This window comes from Hyperoodon ampullatus (genome assembly GCF_949752795.1).
Source record: "Hyperoodon ampullatus genome assembly, chromosome: X".
NCBI lineage: Eukaryota > Metazoa > Chordata > Mammalia > Artiodactyla > Ziphiidae > Hyperoodon > Hyperoodon ampullatus.
In genome coordinates, this window is record NC_136913.1 from 68,037,730 (window position 1) to 68,062,945 (window position 25,216).

Here is a 25,216-nt window from a genome sequence, read left to right on the forward strand (position 1 = left end):
CCTCCCTGCTGATGGAATGTCTCTCTGTCGACTATGGCAAGAAGGCTCACCTGGACCACAAGTTTGACCTGATGTATGTCAAGAGTGCCTTTGTTCACTGGTATGTGGGTGAGGGCATGGAGGAAAGAGAGTTTTCTGAGGCCCGTGAGTACATGGCTGCCCTTGAGAAGGAGTATGAGGAGGCTGGAGCGGATAGTGCTGAGGGAGAGGATGAGGGTAAAGATTATTAACCTGTCTGCTGCAATTTTACACTCTTGTCTTGGGACTGTCTTATTTGTGTTCTGTGGAGCTGCCCATTGTGGCCCTATCTTGTCAATAAAAGTGATATTTCTATTTGAAAAAAGAAAAGAATCACTCCTCTAGCAGAAATACAGTTTGTAAGTAGGCAGATGGACATGTTATGTATATGTTTGGGAAAAGGACTTACATTTATGAATGCCTACAATATTATTTTATAATACCATCCTTATACATCATTATTAGTCACACTTAACAGATGACAAAACTGAGCCTCATGGGTAGAGTGACTTGTTTCAAGTTACACATTAGTATATAGCAGAGCTGGGATTGAAATTCAGGTCTTATTCCAAAGCCCAGGCTCTTATACCACATATATGCTGCCTCCTAAAATATCCTATAACCACAGGGTTAGAATTTAAAGTAGGAAATCATATGGTTTATTTATTCCTTTGATTCTAAAAAAAAAAAAAAAAAAAAACAAGAACAAAAACCTCAATTTTCACCTGACTCAGAACAGATGGTAGCATTCCTGTTTCCCAGGAGATGATTATGTAAAGCTCACTTGATAAGAAATTTTAGCACCTTATAACTTTAATACAATTTTTATAAGTGTCAAATCTTTATTTCAATAAATATATACATTCTCTCTTGCATCCTTTTAAGCATCATTACACAACAACCCTTCATTTACCTGGAAAACTATCATAAAATTGCCCTTTAGTCTCTTGTTCTCAGTGTCGAAAAAACAAAATGACAAAAACAAATGTAAACCTAAGTAGAAATGATGGTGTATGTATCTCTATGTCTCTTTGTCTGTATTTATATAAGTATGAATGAGTGAATGAATATGTATTTACAGTGAGAAAATCCTTCTCTAAAAAATAAACATCTGTTTTATTCAATGACATGTAGCTACATAGGTACTATATCAAAAGAAATAAATAAAGCACCACAAAGTCATGAGTTTCTTAGGATTTATGATATTTACTTTATCTTAAATCTGCCATAATCTCAAGGGTGTTTGTGGTCCACACATGCAGTCACAGTTTATAGAGCTTCGAGAACGTACAAAGCTGCTGTGGAAAATATCCACACCATGGAACTACTGCTTTGCTCCAATTATATCAAAAGAATGGTATACACTACAGGACCTGAAGCTTGAAGGAAATTAGGTCAAATAATCAAGACAACAGGTGGCATACAAATTTCGGGAACCATAAGATGTGACCCATAACACTCAGCTGTACAAGTGTATGGTACATCACTTTATCCTGGCTGCACAATCAACAGTGAAATATCCAGAAACTGAGAATAAGCCTATAGGCTAATAACAATTCCCAAGATACTTCAATTGCATAGCTTATTAATTTGGTGAACTTACCCTGAGATCCATTTTATTCCATGGCTGTTTTTGTAGGTTAACGCTGTATATTTTTGATTTTCTTACAGCCCGTACATAAGCTTCATGTCCTTGCCTAAAATATATAAGCTAAAACAAAAAACATGAGGTATTAAACAGCAGCATCCCATTTAACACCTCTATACGTCCCAAGATATTCCTACAAATGTCCTCTTCTGTTTACAAAGAGTATAAATAATTATAATTTTGAAAAAAATATATACAGTAAAGGTACTTATAATCAAATAATGTTCATTCAGTACTCATGCCTATGTAGCCCTGTGCTAAATATTGCATAATAAAAACACACACAGTCCTTTTTCTCCCTAGAACCTGCATAAATTTCTGAAGAAATAGACTAATGACAAATGTACACAAAAGTGGTCATATTTTAAAGTAATATATTTCAATCTGTAATTGACATTCTAAAGCATCAACATTTTAATAGCCTACACATTATATATATATATATATATATATATATATATATATATATATATATATATATATATATATATATATATTCTAACCACAGGCTACTAAATACAGTAATTTCTAGACAAATTAAAATTTTTCTTTTGTAAGAAATAATATCAGAACTAGCATGGTATGGAAGGAAAATGAATCCAAGTGCTTGATAAAACTGTTCACCTCTTTAGGACAGCATTCACTACCATATTCTGATTCATTAAAAAAAGTTTCTTTCCCACAATAATTTTTTTTCAGCCTCACACCATACTGACAGGTTCAAATCACCTCCCAACCACAAAAATCTTAGCCTCCTTTAAGGCTCAGAATACTGAATCTGACTAAACAATCAGCAAACATTTCCAAAGTGAATGCCAACATTGGATACAGCTTATTGTCCCAAGCCTGTGCCCACCAGGGTAGAACAATGCCAGTGCGAATGGCCTTGCAGTAATGTTCCCTAAATATCCCTGGGTGCACTCTGTACCTGAGAAGTTTAAGATCAGATTGCAAGTAGAATATTTAAGTAATGCCACCCTTCTTGTATATGTAGCTTCTTCCAAAGAGCAGGCCTACTTTGTAGGCGCTTTTCCCACTCTGCTTCCTTTATTTATTATTAATCCAAACACCCCACAATCATTACACAAAGGCAACCATGGGGACAGGGAAGAAGTCAAGAGACCTGACTGCTGTTGGTTCCACCCTTACAGGCCATGTGGCTCTGGCCTTCCACATGCTCACCTGTCAAATGAAGAGGACACTCTGCTGGCAGGGGTGTTTGAAAGATTAAAAACAATAACAAAGGACAGAGAGACTAGCATGCCTCAGGTACTATCCTAAGTGCCCTACAAATATCCTTTAATTTAATCCTTCCCAGAGCCTTATAAGGTAGATACCTTTATCCCCACTGTACAGTTGAGTAAACTAGGGCACAGAGAAGTAATTTGTCAAAATCTTATTAGGTTTCATGCAATCCAATGTCCAGTGCAGCACTATTTACAATAGCCAGAAGCAATATGGAAGCAACCTAAATGTTCAACAGAGGAATGGATAAAGAAGATGTGGTACATATATATAATGGAATATTACTCAGCAGTAAAAAAGAACAAAGTACTGCCATTTGCAGCAACATGGATGGACCTAGATTTGTCATACTAAATGAAGTAAGTCAGAAAGAGAAAGACAAATATCATTATGATACCACTTATATGTGGAATCTAAAAAAAAAAAGGGGGTACAAATGAACTTATTTACAAAATAGAAGTAGAGTCACGGATGTAGAAAACAAACTTATGGTTATCAGGGAATAAGGGGGGAAGGAATAAATTAGGAGATAGGGATTGACATATACACACTACTATATATAAAATAGATAACTAATAAGAACCTGCTGTATAGCACAGGGAACTCTACTCAGTACTCTGTAATGGTGTATATCGGAAAAGAATCAAAAAAGAAAAAAAGAGTGGATATATGTATATGTATAACTGACTCACTTTGCTGTATACCTGAAACTAACACAACATTGTAAATCAACTATACTCCAATAAAAATGTTTAAAAAAAGAAAAAAAAACCTTATGTTTCCTATAATACTTTTAAAGGGGTGGTAGAGATAAATAGAAGAAAGTAACGTAAAAAATACCATACTATGGAGATTTTAAAAATACACTGACATATTCTAGCAATCAACACTAAGTCAGAATTTCTAATAGTTAAAAATACAAGTAAAATGTTTTTAAAGGTTTAAATATTAGTATATAAACACAACTGTAGTGGTAAAAAAAAGTCATTACCATGCTTGCCAATAACATGATAAGCATGTTATTCAGATATCCTTTATTATATATTTATTCTAGTACTCAACAAATATTGATCAAATATGTATGTACAAGGCCCTGGGTGCTATGGTAAGACATCAAAATAAAATCCTTTCCCTCAAGGATATGGACAGACATGTAGATATATGAGTATGATACAAGGCAGAATGTAGTATGTATCATAAGAGAGAAATAATTTAGATGGGAAAGCACAGGAAGAAGGAGTGGCAAGCAAATGGTAAGTAGGGATAACATCCAAAAGAAGTTGGCATTTAAGTTAAACCTTGAAAAATGAGCATTTTTGAGAGGCAATGACCTGTGGGTAGGGATATTCCAGGCAAAATAATGAAGGCTTAACACTTAAAAGTAAAAAGTAATGCTGTCATTAACAGATTGATTATATAAAAGTATGTTTCTGCCTTTATGGGTTCTTTAAAAACATTATTTAATTCACGTATTTCACTGTCTGATTCACTTATACACCTTTTCCATTACCTGAACAACTGTCATTACCTAATACACATTAGTCTTGAAGCATATAATCATGCACTAAGTTTAACAAAATAAAGGGAAAGGTAAATATGGTCCTATAAAATAGAGAGGAGTCTCAGATCATAGAGTATACAGATACTTATTCTGTTCTAAGATTTTTTTTTAATATTTATTTGCTTATTTATTTATTTATTTATTTATTTATTTTTGGCTGTGTTGGGTCTCAGTTGCAGCACATGGGATCTTTTGCTGTGGCATGTGGGCTTCTCTCTAGTTGCAGTGCATGGGCTCTCTAGTTGTGGTGCACAGGCTCCAGAGCGCATGAGCTCTGTAGTTGCGGCACACAGGCTCTCTAGTTGTGGCATGCGGTCTCAGTAGCTGTGGCAAGCAGGCTTAGTTGCCCCTTAGCATGCAGGATCTTAGTTCCCTGACCAGGGATTGAACCTTCACTCCCTGCATTGGAAGGCGGATTCTTAACCACTGGACCGCCAGGAAGTCCCCCTGTTCTAAGATTAATTCAAAATTATTTCTCTTAAGCCTCCATAAAAAAAGGCAATAAATATAAGAAATAGTGATTTATGGATATACCCCTAAGAAAGCTCTTCTAAGTTTTTTTTTCATACAGCATTCATCCAGAACACGTTTTACTAAAATAACCACACAAACGAGCATTGCTCAAAAGTCCGACAGTTACAAGAAGACACACTTAGGAAAGGAAACATTTTAATAATATCAAAAGATATTATAATAAGCAATAGTTTAATTGTAAGGCTACTTGGTAGCTATCTCTGGTACAAAATATCTATAGAAGACAATTATAGAAATGTTTGGTAAAATTTTTATTGGTTCCAAGACTTTTAGAACCATTTCCAAGGTTTTGCTCCTTCTTTATTACGATGATAATATTACATTCCTACTATGGGTCTTAAGTTGACAACTGTGGGTAAGCATTTAATCATTCAAAAATGAATGATTAGTCAATATGTCAGAGACTATACAAGCCAACTAGGGTTCAAAATATAACAATGCTACCATGATTTTCATAAGAAAATCAAATAAAAATTTTTCACTGTATAGAATTTAAATCAGTGTTTGACTGACCAATCATAAATATGGCTGTTACTCAATCATAGGTTCAGTAGGAAGGCCTTGTTTGTGAAATGACTTCCCCGTAAGCATTGAAAGGGGTGATGATCATCCTCTAGAATATTTTCTATCAGGTTGAGCATGGGCTTCTTTTAAAAAAACAAAAAAAACAAAACAAAAACAACAGTATTAGGACTTGATTAGGATTCAAAATACCACTCAATTCTACTATGTGGCAATTAAGATAAAAATAAAGACAATTATTTTCATGGCTTCACTAGCCAATCAATTTATCTCAATGTTCATTGAGCATCTACTATACTAAAGACTCTGTGTCAGGCCCTACAAAGGACACAAAAATTAGTAAGATTCAGTCACTGTCCACAATAAATATATAATTGAGCAGCACAGTTAAGACGGTGAACATATAACTATAATAGAATTGAGAATATGGATGGCCTAAGACTGATATTAAAGTGAGTACTCTTGAGGTTCCAAGAGAAAAACGTTATTTAACAGAAAACAATTACCTCGTCTCCCATCTGTGGGACAAACGGGGAACGTCGTGGTATGGTATCCAAGATCCACTGAGGGGCAAACCATTCTTCATTGGGCTCACCTGCCATAGAAACCAGTCCTCCTTTCTAAAATATAGTTCACAAACATATAAACTGTAAATATATGGACAGTTGTAGAAAAAATAGCAGGTAGAAAATGTTAAAAACATCAGGTTATAATAAAACACAAAATATACAAATTTTAAACATTTTCTTTTACCAATTAATTATGCATAACTTTTGTACCAATAAAACAACCAAGTGAGTAACATGTTGTTCAATTTTGGCTGACAGATAATATGACACTATATACTATCTAAAAACCACAAATTTTACTCTTCATGTCCTTAGTATATCAAAGGAATTCAAATACAAGTAACACAATAACTTTTTGCCAATTAAATGATGACCATCAAGAAGATAATTCTGTCTACTAAAGCAAGAGGTTACAGAATGAATACAGAATCCATTTTTAAATTAATATTCAAGGAACTCTGTGGATTAAGTTTTTACATCATTCAAATGAAATTATAGTGGGAAAAAAACATCATTGGGATGAAATGAAAACATAAAGAAATAGAAGAAGCCCTACATGATTTATCATATGCTTCCATTTTACAAGTCAAAAATATATAGAAATTTATGACTGGTGACATGAAAAGAATAATCCTTTTATACTACAGTGGCTTATTTTTTACTCTAGAGTTTTTTAACTCTACTACATTTTAACAAACAACTGTCAAAATGTATTTATTTAATGTTAAAATAATAATGAAAATATTCTAGCCTCTACTTTTGACAACAGAAAAAATTTAAAAAATCTTTACATCTTTTATACAATTTTACTTAGTTTCTCAGATGGAATATTATTTTTAGATAAAAGTGAAGTGTTACTGTTAAATATTCAAGTATCAAAGGAAAAAGCCAAAACCAAAAAAAAAAAAAAAAAAAAGAAAAACAACCTGTAAAGTTACAAACCTTCTTTCTAGTCTGTTTAGGTTTCTTTTGCCGTTCTTCAAGTGACTTCAAATTCTCCTCCTCAGAGCTGCTGCATATTTTCCGTGTTGCCTGTCTCGTTTGCCTTTTTGGAGGTTGCAAATTTATTCCAGCATCTGCTGTCCAATCAGAATATTCACTTGATGAATCACTGTAAATAATACATAAGTTCAGAAAAGGAATAGTTTTGCCTCATGATTGAAAGATGATCATTTTGTAATCAAACAGCATTATAAATGACATGGTTTGATTTTGTTCTAACCAAAGATAAAAAAAATATCAAATATAGAATTTTGATCATTACCTAAGTGATTTTAGTGAAATGCTTCTTGGATAAAGTATAATGCTTAGTTTCCCATAACAGGATTTAAAATTCAAAATTCCTGTCCAAATGACAAAAGCTTCTTTAAATAAAGATGTTCCTTATCCCTGGAAATGGTTAAATATAGTTGTTTTAAACCTGAAATAAATACACATAGCCTGCCAAGGTGTAGAATCTTGGATTTACAAAGAATCTTATTTTACAGATGGAACTATTTTAGGGAACTAAAGCCCATGATGACATGCGCAAAAAGATATTGGTAGAGCTAGGATAAAACAACAGGTCTCTGGGCTTCCAACCCAATACTCTTTCTACTATAACATACTATTTTAACTCTGCCTTTACCAAATTCCTACAAGAACATAATTTCACATTAAAACTGTCAAATGATATTGACCAAATCAAAACCATTAAAACTACCTGGAGGAACTTTCACTTTGCCATTCAATAACAGGATCCTCTATAGAAGCATCACTTGTGCCAACTGTTTCATCTTCCTGCAATAAAGAGCCAGCAATTGAGATATATGGTTATTATTAACTAGCATATTATTAATTAGCATATATTACCTGTCTTATAACACTTTTTGTATTCCCCCCTCCAAAGAAAAGTTCTAGTTAAAATGTATGTAATCATTCTTCTATATATACTTGTAACTCATAACTAAGCCTACCAAGTATTTAAAGATTTCTAGCATCTACTATCTTACTGATATGAGACACCTTTTCTTATTTCAAAGATGCAACAGACTCCTTAAGAAACACAAATATAACCCTCTTAAATTTTGTTAAAACCACTGTTTTCTTTTTTTAATTGAAGTATAGTTGATTTACAATGCTGTGTTAGTTTCAGATATACAGCACAGTGATTCGGTTTTTGTTTGTTTTTCATTGGGGTACAGTTGCTTTACAATGTTGTGTTAGTTTCTGCTGTACAACAAAGTGAATCAACTATATGTATATGTATATCCCCTCTCTCTTGATTCAGTTTTATATGTATATATATACATGAAAAAAATATGAATTTATATGAATATATATATTCTTTTTCAGATTCTTTTCCCTTATAGAAAGTCATTATTTTAAAAAATACCTACACAAAAGAAAGATAAAAATACCTATATGCCTCTACCAAGTTAATATAATTACTCTCCATAAAAAAGTTAATCTTTTTATTATGTAAGATCTCAAACGTACCAAAGTAGAGGAAATAGATAACATCCTTGTGTACACAATCTCCAGTTTAGACAATAACTCACTGCCCATCTTGTATATATACCCTGACCAATTGCCTCATACCTCAGGGATTATTGTGAAAAAAAAGCATTCCCACTATAAATATTTATTAAGATTAGGATTCTTTTTAAAAACATAACCACAACACAATTATTACATTAAAAAGATAACATTTTTTTTTCTTTTTTAATAACAGCCTTATTGAGCTAGAACTCACATACCATAAACTTCACCCCTTCAGAGTATACAGTTCAATGGTTTTTAGTATATTTAGAGCTGTTCAACCATCACCACTAATTTTAGAACACTTTCATCACCCCAAAAATAATCCTTAAACCCATTAGCAAGGACCCCTCACTCCCCATTACCTCAAGCCCCTGGCAGACACCAATCTACTTTTGGTCTTGGTACTCTTGTCAAAGTACCACATCCTTTGAACAACAAAATCTGTACCAAGTAATCTTCGTTTTTCTTCTCTCTTCTTCTTTTTCATGTATTTTTAGTTTTCTTAACCATCTTAAATTGCTATGTTGCCCTGAATTTCTCCTTGCCTATCTGTCTTAGTGACACTCATGCAACAGGACTCTTTAATCCATCTACATTCAATGTCTTTTTGTTTTAATTCTTTTAAGTCCATGGCTCAGAGGCAATAGTTGGTTTTTTTTTTCTTTTTTAAAATTTTTATTGGAGTATAGTTGCTTCACAATGTTGTGCTAGCCTCTACTGTACAGCAAAGTGAACCAGCCATACACACACACACATCCTCTCCCCTCTGGATTTCCTTCCCATCCAGGTCACCACAGAGCACTGAGTAGAGTTCCCCATGCTATACAGTAGGTCCTCATTAGCCATCTATTCCATACATATCAATAGTGTTTATATGTCAATCCCAATCTCCCAATTCATCCCACCCCCCCTTCTTCCTTGTTATCCATACGTTTGTTCACTACGTCTGTCTCTATTTCTGCTTTGTAAATAAGATTGTCTAAACCGATTTTTTCAGATTCCACATATGTGTTAATATACAATATTTGTTTTTCTCTTTCTGACTTACTTCACTCTGTATGATAGTCTTGAATACGTGATCATTCTTTTCAGATCAATATTTTCATGGGTGGGGGGAGATAAGGAGGGATATCATTGATAAGAGTTAAAGAATTGTGAATGGTGGGAGAAGAATGAGGGTACCATACATTATCAATGTATAATTAAACACTCATTCACTTAAATATTATAGTTATTAAGAGAACAAAAAGAAAGGACTGGAGAAGAGAGGAATATGAGGAAAAGAACTGCTATAGTCTTTATTTCATTACCATGAAAAAGGTAGGTCTGAAAAAAATCATCACTCAGTAATCTCCATGACTGGTAAAGTCAACAATAACAGAAAACATGTATATTATGATTACACAGTCAACAAGTTCTGGAACTGTATAACTAGTTATCTCAGTTAATATTCCACTTCTTTCCATTTCTAGGCAGATTTGCTCTCACTCTCTTTTCTTACTGTCCCAAAGCCAAACTTTTCCTGGCATATTTGATACCCTAAACCAAGATAATATCTTAGGTACAAATAAGAGAAGATATCTAAAGGAATTCAATATAATGCCCAAATTTGCCTATTAAATGTCTTATTAATAAATAATACTCATAAGAAAGTCATTAAAATAATTTTCTATTAAATTGACCCTTAAAAATAAACCCAAAGTTTATCAAATTGCTATTTCTTTCATGATATGTCGATTTTCAGCCTTTCATAGAAAAAAAAAGTTTGAAAAGGAATCTAGGTATCAGATATGCCTTAACTTCTTTGTGATTTTACAAGGTCTCGGATATTGACCTCATTGATAGTCTCATGTTATTAAAACTACTTGAAAAACTTTTAAAAAAATAAGTAAACCCAAAGTGATGACACTAACTGGGAAACAAAAAATTACATTGAGTAAATAATAGCAGATATCTAACCTCTGAGGAGCTATCTGAGTCTTCCTGTACACCTGAATTTTGACATGATGCTTGTGAATTATGCTCTATGTTGGATCGTGTTTGGTAAGTATGCTGACGTTTGCGTTGTGTCCTTCGTAAAGACCGCCCACAGCTAGGCGGATAATCATTCTATAAAACAGAAGGAAAAGAAATTTTAAAAAATGAAAGTCTCAGTGAATATACACAAAAGAACATATATAAAGCGAATCAGTTGGGCTTGATTTGGAGTGAGGGTGGAGGTGAGAGATAGTTATAAATTCCCAAAAAGAAAACCCAAGATATATTTTTATACTATGTTTTTACATTAAAAATATACTTCATTTTATATATTTAACCCACTTCCATTAATACTGATAACTTTCCATATTTTGAAAACTTTGTGATCAAATTAAAGACAGTGCTGAAATTCTAAGTTGCAAGAATCTGCCCACTCAGAATTTACATATACCATATTATCTACAATTTATTACAGGATGAAGCAAGATATATATATCATATGTATGTGTATATATAATTCTTAATATAACATGTATTTCTTTAGTTCTATAAAAAACTACATTTAGTATACGAGTCAAAATAAAAATTTAATTTTTAATAACAAAAATGTAAAGTAAAAACTGTTTTATTCTACCCTTTACAAGTATAAAATATTATTACTGATACACCATATGTCAAAACCCTAATATGTCATCAGGAGTAAACAAGCTTAAAGGTCTTCTAAATCAGTATCAAGGGCCAGTTTCTTATCTTACATGTAAACGTTTCTCATTTTCAATATAAATAAAAATGTTTACAGATCCAACTACCCTGTTTATTAATCTCAGACAAGTCTGATGTTTGACAAATCAGCTTAGCAGGAAAAAAGAATATAAATCATGGATGTGAGTCATTCAAAATCTCTAAGAAAATAATCTTATCAGAGAACATCATATAAGCTAATAAAATCTGAATACAAATTAAGAAAGTGGGTATCAAAATAATCTAAGAATAGAGATATTCATATAATAATTACCTGAAATTGTATTTATCAATACTGAAAAGACACTTAAAATTCAGTACCCATTGCTTATATTTCCTTAATAAGATTAAAATCAACCTAGACTTTCCAATTTACCATACTCTTCAGGAGTTATAGTTATTAGTTCTGGGAACAAAACTATATTCTTATGCCACTAGTTTGTTCAACCTCAGAGTACTAGTAAGGGGCTTAACATGCACCTAATGGAGTACAGGAATCTTATTCCCTGATTAGCAGTTTCTACTGGGAATATGAATCTTCCTAATGTATATAGAACAGATTTTGCTCCTAATTAGGTAGGCCAGGAGTAAGCCTAGGGCAGGGGTCAGCAAAATTTTTCTGTAAAGGGCCAGAGTACAAATATTTTGGCTTTGCAGGTCATATGATCTCTGTGGCAACTACTCAACTCCATATAGCATGAAAGAAATCATAGACAATATATAAATGAATAGGTATGGTTGTGCTCTAATAAAACTTTATTAATAGGAATAGGCAGTAGACCAGATTTAGTCCATGGGCAGTTTGCCAACCTCTGGCCTAGGGTATCTGAACATTTGTTTTACATTGTGATTAGTGATCCAGCATTAATTTTAAAGTTCTACTTTAACCATATGAAAATGGTATTTTAATACAAATATCCTATACATACAATGACCACATATCCTAGATTTGGGGGGATAGTTCTAACTTTGTGTAATTTTATCCTTATTAATAATAACCATATATCTCCATTTGGGGTTTTAAAAAAAATAGTTTCCCTATATACAGACACCTATTGAAATAATCCCTTAATACATAACTGCCACCTTTCAAAAACCTAGTATCTGCAAATATTTACAAATAGTGTATTGCAAAGTACTGTAAGCCTAAACTTACCCTTTGGGTAGCATAAGATGGCTTTTTCTTCTTTTCGACTGTATAAAGACTTATTTCTATGTCACCTTTAGCAGTTCGACATTCTTCCTGAACCCTAATAACAAATCAAAGGTCAAAGTAACAGAAAATCATCAAAAAGCAAACCAATGGTTTATTTATTATTAGAGAAATGCAAATCAAAACTACAATGAGGTATCACCTCACACCAGTTAGAAAGGGCATCGTCAGAAAATCTACAAACAACAAATGATGGAGAGGGAGTGGAGAAAAGGGAACCCTCTTGCACTGTTGGTGGGAATGTAAATTGATACAGCCACTATGGAGAACACTATGGAGGTTCCTTAATAAACTAAAAATAGAATTACCATATGATCCAGCAATCCCACTACTGGGCATATACCCAGAGAAAACCATAATTCAAAAAGACACGTGCACTCCAATGTTCATTGCAGCACTATTTACAAGAGCTAGGTCATGGAAGCAACCTAAATGCCCATCGACAGATGAATGGATAAAGAAGATGTGGTACATATATACAATGGAATATTACTCAGCCATAAAAAGGAATGAAGTTGGGTCATTTGTTGAGACATGGATGGATCTAGAGACTGTCATACAGAGTGAAATAAGTCAGAAAGAGAAAAACAATTATCGTGTATTAACGCATATATGTGGAACCTAGAAAATGGTACAGATGAACTGGTTTGCAGGGCAGAAATTGAGACACAGATGTAGAGGACAAACATATGGACACCAAGGGGGTAAAGTGGCAGGGGGTAGGGGTGGGGGTGTGATGAATTGGGAGATTGGGATTGACATGTATACACTGATGTGTATAAAACTGATGACAAGAACTTCATTTATAAAAAAATAAATAAAATAAAATTCAAAAAAACCTAGATAACAAAAACACTTTTAAATATAAAATTGGACATTTTAACCATTTTAGGTATGTAACTCAGTGGTATTAATGACATTTACAATGGTGTGTAACCATCATCACTATTTCCAAAACTTTTGCATCACTCCAAACATAAACTTTATAACCATTAAGCAAAAACTCTTTATTTCTCCTTTCACCAGCCCCTGCTAACATCTAATCTACTTCATATCTCTATGAATTTGCCTACTCTAGATATTTCATGTAAGTGGAATTATACACTATTTGTCCTTCTGTGTCTGGCTGATTTCACTAAGCATTATGTTTTCCATGTTTATCCATGTTATAGCAAGTATCAGAAGTTTTTATGGCTGAATTATATTCCAGTGTATGTATATATCACACTTTATTTATCCATTCATCTGTTGGCAGAAACTTGAATTGTTTCTACAATTCAGCTATTATGAAATAATGCTACAATAAACATTGGCATACAAGTATCTGAGTCCTTGCTTTCAATTCTACTTCTAACGTTTTGAACAGAGAATTATTTCATATTGTTCTACTGCCAGGGGTAGCATTCAGTTCATATATTAGCTATGTCTCCCTTTTCTTATTACTGCTAAAGAAAGAAAAGGTGAAACCAAATTAATTTTGCTACTTTGTTGGCTCAGCTGGTAAAAAGGTGTTGCTAGGAAGATATCATGATTTGAATGGATTTTCTATGTTCTCTGTCAATGTCCTTTCTGTTTTCCAAATCTATTTCTAGTTGCTGTGCATCATCTGGAGTCAATATTAAAGTAAATGTTAAGGTTTACAAATAAGGATAGGGATTCTAAGTTTGAAATTCATCTTAATGAAGTCGTTTCATCCAAAGAAGTCTACTTAAATGATATTTCTAAATATACACTAAGCACTGGGTCTACTACATACCTATACTGCACTCCCAAACTGCTCCAATTCTGAGTTTCCTCAGAACCACTGTTGAATATTGGGTCCATGTATCACTGACATTATTTAATCACATATGGCCTCATGTTCTTACTTAATAGTATTTTTTTCATATCTTCTAACCTAGACTATAAATTCAAAGAAGACAGAGATTATGTTTTTTTCATTTTTCAGTATTCCCCAAAACATTTATCACAAAGCTAAGTAAATTTAAGATAATCTTTAAATAGTTGTTATGGAATGAACTAAAGAAATAATGTGGAAAAACTAATGCATGCCTCAGCTAAATTAAAGAAAAATACCTTAGTTATTAGCCTAACATAGTACATTTTTTAACATCTTTATTGTCGTATAATTGCTTTACAGCAGCGTGTTGGTTTCTGCTTTACAACAAAGTGAATCAGCTATATGTATACATATATCCCCATATCTCCTCCCTTTTGTGCCTCCCTCCCACCCTCCCTATCCCACCCCTGTTGGTGGTCACAAAGCACCGAGCTGATCTCCCTGTTCTATGTGGCTGCTTCCCACTAGCTATCTATTTTACATTTGGTAGTGTATATATGTCCATGCCACTCTCTCACTTCATCCCAGCTTACCCTTCTCCCTCCCCATGTCAAGTACATTCTCTACATCTGTGTCTTTATTCCTGTCTTGCCCCTAGGGTCTTCAGAACCATTTTATTTTAATTTTTTTAGATTCCATATATATGTGTTAACATATGGTATTTGTTTTTCTCTTTCTGACTTACTTCACTCTGTATGACAGACTCTAGGTCCATTCACCTCACTACAAATAACTCAATTTTGTTTCTTTTTATGGCTGAGTAATATTCCATTGTATATCTGTGCCACATCTTCTTCATCCATTCATCTGTTGATGGACCCTTAGGTTGCTTCCATGTCCTGGCTACTGTAAATAGAGCTGCAATGAACATTGTGGTACATGACTCTTTTTGAATTATGGTTTTCTCAGGGTATATGCCCAGTAGTGGGATTGCTGAGTCGTATGGTAGTTATATTTTTAGTTTTTTAAGGAACCTCCATACTGTTCTCAATAGTGGCTGTATCAATTTACATTCCTACCAACAGTGCAAGAGGGTTCCTTTTTCTCCACACTCTCTCCAGCATTTATTGTTTGTAGATTTTTTGATGATGGCCATTCTGACTGGTGTGAGATGATACCTCACTGTAGTTTTGATTTGCATTTCTCTAATGATTAGTGATGTTGAGCATTCTTTCATGTGTTTGTTGGCAATCCATATATCTTCTTTGGGCAAATGTCAATTTAGGTCTTCTGTCCATTTTTGGATTGGGTTGTTTGTTTTTTTGATATTGAGCTACATGAGCTGCTTGTAATTTTTGGAGATTAATCCTTTGTCAGTTCCGTCGTTTGCAAATATTTTCTCCCATTCTGAGGGTTGTCTTTTCATCTTGTTTATGGTTTCCTTTGCTGTGCAAAAGCTTTTAAGTTTCATTAGGTTCCATTTGTTTATTTTTGTTTTTATTTCCATTTCTCTAGGAGGTGGGTCAAAAAAGAGTACATTTTAATTTACTTACTCAGAAAGAATGTTACCATATTGACTCACCTACTAACCCCATTATTTAGTTCATTGACCACCACTCTTCTGCTCCATGCCATGAGATCTCTTTCAGTGGCCATCTGGCTTCTAGGAGCATTGTTATGCATTTGTCGGACACCTTCAATTTGACCACTACGTCGGAGTCCAATGTTTGGGGAAGAAGATATGTCCATATTTGGATTTCTCAGAGCTAAAACAAAAACAAAGGAAGGCACCACTCTCTCAGCAAAGGCACCAAACTCTTCCAGATCAGAACTCTAAATAAAATAGGAGATTCAAAGACAGTACTGCTGGACAATATTGCTATCCCTTTTTTATACGTTTTCTGTACCCCCTTTATGGTTTCTACAATCTTATAGATAAAGCAGGCACTCAATAAATGTTTACTGTCTCTATAGCTCTTTTAATTTTTTTTCAGAGGACTTTCACATCTGTCATCTACTAAATGCTCAGTAAGTACAAAAGGTGTATTTAACATATTTGGTAGATTCATAAATGTTATTAGTACTAGTTCAGAAAGCAGCTTTTTAATCTAAATTCTATCTTTATTTAACCCATTAAAAGATTTTTGAATAGAACTCCAATAAAGCTTTCTAAAATAGTATGAAAAAAATATTTAAAAAATTAACCTATCAAAATTTCATTTTCAAAATTGACAAGGAATGAAAGAAAGGGGAAATGAGCAATAGAAAATTTACTTTTGTTTTTAATCCACCAGTAAGGCCCCTGTTTATTTTTGTTGTTATTGCAAATAAAACAAAAATGGAAACTGAAACATTAAACTGTTAAAATAAGCACCAGAAAAACAAACAAACAAACAAATGAACATTGCAAAGAGAAGTCAGTGGGGTCCCTTTGACTAACAGCATTTCAAATCTAACCACAGAAACCTAGCATTGAAATTACTGACCTCTAAATCAGGGTTCTAAGAAATTTTTATGTCTTAGGAACAAATGGCCTGGATATATAGGATTATCAGCCCGCTTCTTATCTTGTTCCAGGTTAAGGAAAGCTTATCTGAGCTAGGTGCTCCAAGTGAAATGAACAAAGAATGTTTTTATTTTAATTTTATGGGATACTAAAGAAATCAGGAAATGAGTAAAAGACCCTGTGAATCACCTCAAATCTAAATCACCTTATTCATTTCTGTGGACTCCAAAATGTCACAATACCCAAATAAATGTCCTCAATTATGTAAATATAAAAAGAAACACATTGGCCAAAATCCCACGAGGACTGAATTGTAAACAGAACTAATAGTTCTTGATAAAAGTAAAACTGACATAGGCTAAGATTATATAAAACTCAGATGCATAGACACATTTCATGTAAAGTGAAGGAAGACATACAATAGATTGGAATAATAGTGGTAATTAGAATCAAACTTGTCAAAGTCAATTAAGAAGTTGTATCTGGGGTTTCCCTGGTGGTGCAGTGGTTGAGAGTCTGCCTGCCGATGCAGGGAACGCGGGTTCGTGCCCCGGTCCGGGAAGATCCCACATGCCGCGGAGCGGCTGGGCCTGTGAGCCATGGCTGCTGAGCCTGCGTGTCCGGAGCCTGTGCTCCGCAGCAGGAGAGGCCACAACAGTGAGAGGCCTGCGTACCGCAAAAAAGAAAAAAACAAAAAAAGAGAAGTTGTATCTGTATTCCCTAAGAAGAGGGCTTCTTGTCTTCCAGTGTATTTTTGTAAACTCGAGAGACAGATGATATGTTGCGTCCTTTTCAACAAAGGAGGGCAATTTTTTTTTGTATTAATTTTTAAAGTGCCTTTAATTTTGAAAACTTTTAGGTCGGTTACCTTAGAAGGTGCTGGACTTATTGTAGCACCTTGCTTATTAGAACAAAAGTAAAGACTGCAAATACATAACTGAGTTAACAGAAAACAGTATATTAAAATACACTGTCTGTGGGCTTCCCTGGTTGTGCAGTGGTTAGGAATCCACCTGCCAATGCAGGGTATGCGTGTTTGAGCCCTAGTCCAGGAGGATCCCACATGCCGCGGAGCAACTGAGCCCACAACTGCTGAGCCTGCGCTCTAGAGCCTGTGAACCACAGCTGCTGAGGTCGCATGCCACAACTACTGAAGCCCGCACGCCTAGACCACGTGCTCCAGAACACGAGAAGCCACGGTAATGAGAAGCCTGCACACTGCAACGAAGAGTAGCCCTAGCTCACTGCAACTAGAGAAAACCCACACGCAGCAACAAAGACCCAACACAGCCAAAAATAAATAAATGAAATAAATTTATAAAAACAAAATAAAATAAAATACAGCACCTGTATTCCTTAGGAGATGCTAAATCACTTTAGCCCCAAATGATAATGAGAGTATGGCACTTTAGTGTATCATATCACAACTGTAAATTAACAAAAATGTTGCTTTTATTTAAAAACCTAAAATGTTCCTCACATGTAATTACTTGGTACAAGTAAAATAATTAAAGTACATTCATCATACCTTTTACAAATATATACATACTTACCACCATTAGCAGAATATGATCTATTAATTGGAAAATGTGGAACATCTCCTTCATTAATTAGCCTCAGATCTTGTTCTCTTTGTAACTCCCTGATTATTCCATCAAGAATGCTCTCATCTTGGTCATTGGTTTGTTGCCCAATTACCTGTTCTACTACTTCACCATCACCTTAATTAGACCAAAGATATAAAGCCACAAAATTATTTACATTTCAGTGTACCATAAATATAGTAAACTCAAGCTTAATCTATAAGTTTCTAGACAAATAGTTTTAAAGGGATTAAAGTGAAAATAAAACGTATAGCAAATAAAATATTTTTAAAGAACTTTTAAATATGTCAGCTTGTGTGTTTAACTTAACCAATGTCCCCAAACTAGACAGTATTATGAGAGCCTTCTCACCTTAAAGAAAAATTATTAAATTATTAACTTAAAAATGAATTTTCTCTATAGAATATTCCATGCTAAAATTTGGGAGTAGAGATTTGAGTAAGGTTTTAATAAGTTGAACTGAAAATACCAAAAATGCTTTGCATCTTTCGTGAGAATTTCCTTTCTGAAAGAAATCAATTATGGTCTTTCAAATATTGTCTCTTTTGAGAATACCTCAGTATATTGATGAGTATAGACATTATTTCTTATAATGAAATTCAATGATTACGTCTGAATAAAAACTTATTTATTTCTATGATCCTTTTCTTTCTTAAATACATCTTAGACCTATTTTTCATCTTGTCCTCTAGTCAGATTAAATGGCATCTAGTAGAGTAGCCAAGTGATCAGGTCTTATTGGAAGTAAAATATGAATTACAGATTTTTTATTCATATGCTTTCAGTTTTATCTCCTATTAATATTCATGCCTTTCCCCCTTATTTAATAAATATGACATCAAAGAAGTAACTATTGGCACGTGTGTAACACCATTTCATTGCTCTACAAATCTTTATGAGAGAGAACATAAAAAAGGATATGCAACATTTCATTCTAGAAAGGTCAAGTCTTAATTCCCTAGTAAGGATATAAAATTCCATTTGCAGGAGTTCCCTGCAAATGGTTAGGATTCATTGCTTTCATTGTGGAGGCCTGGGTTCAATCCCTGGTCAGGGAAACATCCTGCATGACACATGGCACAGCCAAAATACAAAAAAAAAAAAAAAGAAAAAAAATCCATTTGAAAATAAATAACTTATTACCTCATACTTAGAAGAAAACCTACAAGTAACAAACTAAGGTATGAAGGCATTCTGGTGTGGGGGGTGGTGTGGAGGCAGTATACCTAAGGGAAATATGCCAACCAGAAGAGTTGCTTTAATAGAGAATAGCTTATTTCAATGTCTTTTTCTGCTACATTCCCATAATGCATCACACTCATCACTGCTTCAATATCCTCCAAGGTTGAGTGTTATTTAAACACTCAGCATCCCCCACCCCAAAACTCAATAATTCTTTACATTTCAAACATGAGGATGGGTAAACAGCCACTGCCCAGTTTGTAGTTCTTGAAATTTCCTCTTCTTCAGTCCATCAACTATGTACTCTCAAATTAAAATACTAATACTATGAGCAGTGGAATTTCACCAATTATAAAAGCTTGACACATTAAAGTTAGTACATTTAATCATCACTAGATTTCAATACTATAAACAACAGGATCATACATATGTTCAGGGTTCTAAGAAAGCAGGTCAACACATTCTTTGTTTGAGTGTACTCTTCTTTGTCCTAGTCCATTTATCTGTGTCCAGCTGAGATAAACAGTGTAAAAGTACTCTGGTAAGATAAAAAAGTTCTATGCAACTGAAAATTAATAAAGTATTAGGTAAAATATAGTATAACCTTCTACAGAGTTTAGCATGGGGATATATTATAGAGAGAACAGGAGCAAGTATAACATTTTGCAAAATGTTTTAAATTTAATTTTGTAGAGAACATACCATTAGCCACATATCCCAGCTGTGGTATAAGCTGTTCATCTTTACAATTTTCCCGTCCTGGTACTAGCCTTTGGAATTTTGTGGGATGCGGATTTCCATCAACATCCACCAAGAATGGGGGAGGCATGAGATGAGGAGCTTGTTGGGTTTGTTCATCCAATACATAGTTATTGGCATCACGGATAAGAGGTCGATAATCCGTATGGAAGAACATCTGATCTGGAATCTTTATGACAGATTTTTAGTATTTAATATGCACAGGAAATTTATAAATAAGCATTTATTTTCATTCCTAGAGCACAGGTGTTTTTCAAATCACACAATTTCTGCATTATCTTTATAGTCCTCTATAGTCATATGTTCCCTCTAGGTAGAAGTGAATCACCTAGATCATAATCCTATCTTTTCTCCACAAAACTCTACAATCTATATTACGTTCTGGCCCTCCAATATCGTATTTTTCCAATTAGAATAAGAAGAAGCAAAGCAACAACACAGTAGATAGAGTTAGTTATTTTTTAAGTTGCAAAAAAATACAAACTTTTATAACTATTTTTCTTGCTTATTTTTATTCAAATAAGGATTGATGGAGTATAATATAAATGGTGAGACAGGTAAATATCAATTGCGTGAAAGATACTCAAAGGTGATACAAGTATTGAGCTGAACTCAAAGATTCTAAGCTCTTTTCCAACTCCAAGATTCTATAATCTATCCTAAAGTCACAGATACTAAAATATAAGAAACCAATTAAGTTAGCTTCCAAAGTATTTTAACAAGATCAATAATAGGTAAAGTAGCCAAGCAAGAATATAAGCATTCAGTCACCAGCTGTTTATTCCCAACTTAGGATAAGTAGAGGATGTAATCTGGTAAAATTGTTCTCTTATTACACCTGAAAGGCAGTACAGAGAATATGTTCTAAGCAAAAGGATTTCCTAATGAATTTTTTTTTTTTTGGCTGCATTGGGTCTTCATTGCTATGTGCGGGCTTTCTCTAGCTGTGGCAAGCAGGGGCTATACTCTTCGTTGCAGTGTGCAGGCTTCTCATTGTTGTAGCTTCTCTCGTTGCAGAGCATAGGCTCTAGGCACGCGGGCTTCAGTAGTTGTGGCACGCAGGCTCAGTAGTTGTGGCTCATGGGCTCTAGAGCACAGGCTTCAGTAGTTGCGGCACATGGGCTTAGCTGCTCTGTGGAATGTGGGATCTTCCCAGACCATGGTTCGAACCCATGTCCCCTGCATTGGCAGGCAGATTCTTAACCACTGCACCACCAGGGAAGTCCCTCCTAATGAATTTTTATATCTACATCATCCTATATCTTAATAGTAATTTGAACTGCCAAGCTTTATGTTCTGCCAGTGATGAAAAATTTTACCAAAAAAGGTGACTTTGTTATTTTATATCTATTGACACAGAGTGACCCTTATTAACTGGAATACTTCAAATAAAATTTATGAATGATACAATACAAAATTGCAATCTACAACAAAAACTAAATATACTAACCTTTTCATAGTATTTACTGCATCCAAATCCAAAAAGCAGCAAATGCCCATGAGAATCAGTGCAGGCAAAATGGTTTCCATCTGGTGAAAATTTACAGTCAAACACTGCACCATGGCCTTGACCTTCAATCTGAAATTTAAGAGTCACTTTAAGTCATCTTAAGAGGTAATTTTCAAATAATAAGTGGTCAATAGCTTCTGCTTGCTAATATCTTGGATTCTGTGATGCATCAACATTCCAATGTACTCTCTGACTACTGTAGCCAGAACCCTACTGTAATAGTAAAGCTCTAAAAGAAATTAGGGAGAATTTCACATCAAACATTACTAGCAATGTCATATCTGAAGAAGAACTGCGTGAATGACTGAAGAGAATAATAAAGACCTAAACACAACCAAATTGACAAAGGCGCTATCTCAGCAAAGTCAAGATATTATCTTCATATTTAAATTGTAATGCAAGTTTTAAAAGAACCATCCTAAAATTAAAGTACACAAATCAATCTCACTAACACAAGGCAGAGGATTATTATTAACACTCTGAATCTGTATAAAGCCTATAAAAGGGAGCTCAAAGGCCAACAATTTAGAAACGTTTAGTCAGAACTATTCTTCAGAAAGGAACACTAAATATGGTGAATATGAGTATTCCCATCACCACAGGAGGGTGTTCTACTGGAAGAAGAGATGGCTCACCATATTTTTCCATAGTTTGTATGAAATATATCTTAGAAGTATCCATATCTCCAATTCCATGCGTGCCAAACAGATTTCTGATTACTAACTAAGCTATATGGGGCTTACCAGAGACAGATACAATACAGTCACTGTTGTGATTCATTAATTAGGATTATAGTTTAAACATTAACTTTTTTGTGATTTTGGTTAGTGTTAGCTCCAAGTGCTTATTAAATTTGAGTTTCTAGAATTAAGAGCTGGGAACAAGAATTTGGAAAGTGCTAACACCACAATAACAGAGACACCCTGAAAGGCATTTCTCAACTGGCCTTACTCTTGGGTCTTGAGTCATTCTCTAAGTTATTACATGGATTTAAACAGATGACAAGAGGTTCCTTGCCACTAAGTATACTTTAATTGCCAAGTTGTCACATAAGAGAAGTCTGTTTTAATATCAACTAAGCATAGATTTCCCTTACCATGTTAAAATAATTCCGAATTTTGGTCCCCCGGTCAAGGTCCCAAATAAAAATGTTCCCATCATGACCTGCCGAAAGTATGATCTTTTGATCAAATGGATGTGCTTCCAAAACAAATACTTCATCATCATGTCCCTGTGACAAAATCAATATTAAAAATGAAAAGCAACACTGAGTATCTGGCTTATTTGGTTAAAAGATCTTGGGAGTACGCTATCAATCTGATTCAGATGAATTCATGTACACAAATTTAACAGCATTTACTACATGCACGCTATAAGAAATAGTTTAGAGTTCCTTATATATTTAAATGCTGATTTCATAAAATATTCAATAGAGAGAATATCTGAAAAGGTGTTTAAAATAAAGACAGTCAAAATCAGTTACAGTTCATTAACCAGGTCCCTGAAGTGGAATTCTTATTTCTAGGACTCTGCTATTAAAAGGTTACAAAATATGTGACAAACAGAATCTTTTATTAACACCCAATTCTAACACAGTGATAACAGACAAACCTTCATTATTCTTCATCCAGCACTCTCTATCACTGGTATTCATATTGTATCGTGGGAGGCCCCATGATATATTCAAACAAGCTATAGCTTGTCCTTTTTACCTTTATCTACTTTATAGTTGAAGGTTTCATCTAATATACTATCTGAAAAATGGGTTTGCTGCTAAAAAAAATAAGTTTGAAAACCAATGCTCATATGTTTCCATGACAATAAATCAAGTAATATCAGTATCTCTATAGACCTTAGATCAGGAGTCTGAAAACTATAAACTTCAAGCCAAATCTAGCCCCAGTATGTTTCTGGACATACAGCCTGAGAGATAAAGATGTTTTTTACATTTTTTAACAGGTGGTAAAAAATGAAAGAATATGCAACAGAGACCATATGTGGCCTTCAAAGCCTAAAATATTTACTATATGGCCTCTTAAAGAAAAAGTTTGCCAAAACCTGATTTAGATCATTGTTGATTTTCCTAAACTCCTGACTAGAGAGTACATCATTAACAACAGGCTCAAAGTCTTAGAAAAGCACGCAGGAAATCCTGAAATTGGATTTCACTTAGGAACACGTCAGCATATTACATATCAGGGGCTTCTAGAAATGATCATATATTGTGAACCTAAAAAGTGCATTTTATCCCAAATCATTGTATACAAAAATAGAGTATCCTACCATATCACCATTATGGACAAAAATCTAATAGTAACTTCAGAATGGCTCAAAATGAAAAGTGGAAGATGAGGAGGTAAAATCCATTACAATAAATATGATCACAAAACTTTTTCCCAATGACTACCAAAAAATTATTTATTTATCATAACAAAATCTCTTGTTGAATATCCAATTTGATATAGTAAATACTTCCTCAGTTTCCTAATTAGTAAATAATAAAATTACACTGTTAAACTCAAATGATAGTGATACAACTACATTAGTGTACATTAGGAAAGAGAGGCTTTTAAATATGGGGTTGCATATTTGGCCAAAATGATATAGTCACTGGGTCATGGGAAACAAAACCTAGTCAGCTTCAGTCATGTCTTAACATTTATCATCTGCCCTATTTTTATTTATCAAGCACACCTCTATTTCCACCACTACCACACAATCCAAATTATCATCATGGCCCATCCTATCACAGAATACTACAGTATACCCAGAGTCATTCTTATCTCATTCCAATCTATTCTCTCTACTCTATTGCTAGAATTACAGGGTATTTTTCAAAAGCAAAATTCACATGCTATTCTTTTGCTTTTAAACCTTTTCATGGTGTCCTGTTGGTCTCAGGATAGATCCTGCAAGACCTGGTATGGTCTGGCCCCTGTCCATTTCTCCAGTCCTATGGGGTGACACTCTTTCTGCTTTCTGTGCTCTAGCCAAAAATTGGCTTTCTTTCTCCTCCTTTCTACCTCAAGAACTTTGTACATGCTTTTCCCTCTTCTTAGAGGGACCTTTCAACCTTCTCACATATGTAATTTACCAAATATTTATTGACCATACTGAGACAGAAAATAAACAAACAAAAAATTACAGTAAGAAAATATCAGGTAGTGATAAACACTATGATGAAAATAAAGCAGGACAATGACTGGGAGGCTACTCTAGATTGTTTGATCAGGGAAGGGCTTGTCAAGGAGGTGACATCTAGGCTGAGAGCTACAAATCTTAACCCAAACTTCACTTCCTCAGGAAGCTTTTCCTGACCCTGCC

General features: G+C 34.0%; 1 protein-coding gene across 1 annotated transcript in view; it reads right to left on the minus strand.

Annotated features, from left to right (window-relative positions):
* Positions 1 to 25,216, minus strand: part of BRWD3 (bromodomain and WD repeat domain containing 3) — a gene marked incomplete at both ends in the record, with an annotated part of 116,692 nt that overhangs the window by 30,639 nt on the left and 60,837 nt on the right. Inside the window, 11 exons of the mRNA XM_079727528.1 lie at positions 1,622 to 1,729; positions 6,035 to 6,148; positions 7,040 to 7,208; positions 7,800 to 7,876; positions 10,580 to 10,729; positions 12,495 to 12,588; positions 15,914 to 16,097; positions 18,391 to 18,558; positions 20,326 to 20,551; positions 21,833 to 21,961; positions 22,989 to 23,123. Coding sequence (XP_079583654.1) covers positions 1,622 to 1,729; positions 6,035 to 6,148; positions 7,040 to 7,208; positions 7,800 to 7,876; positions 10,580 to 10,729; positions 12,495 to 12,588; positions 15,914 to 16,097; positions 18,391 to 18,558; positions 20,326 to 20,551; positions 21,833 to 21,961; positions 22,989 to 23,123 — 1,554 coding nt within the window. The remainder of the gene's footprint in view (positions 1 to 1,621; positions 1,730 to 6,034; positions 6,149 to 7,039; positions 7,209 to 7,799; positions 7,877 to 10,579; positions 10,730 to 12,494; positions 12,589 to 15,913; positions 16,098 to 18,390; positions 18,559 to 20,325; positions 20,552 to 21,832; positions 21,962 to 22,988; positions 23,124 to 25,216) is intronic.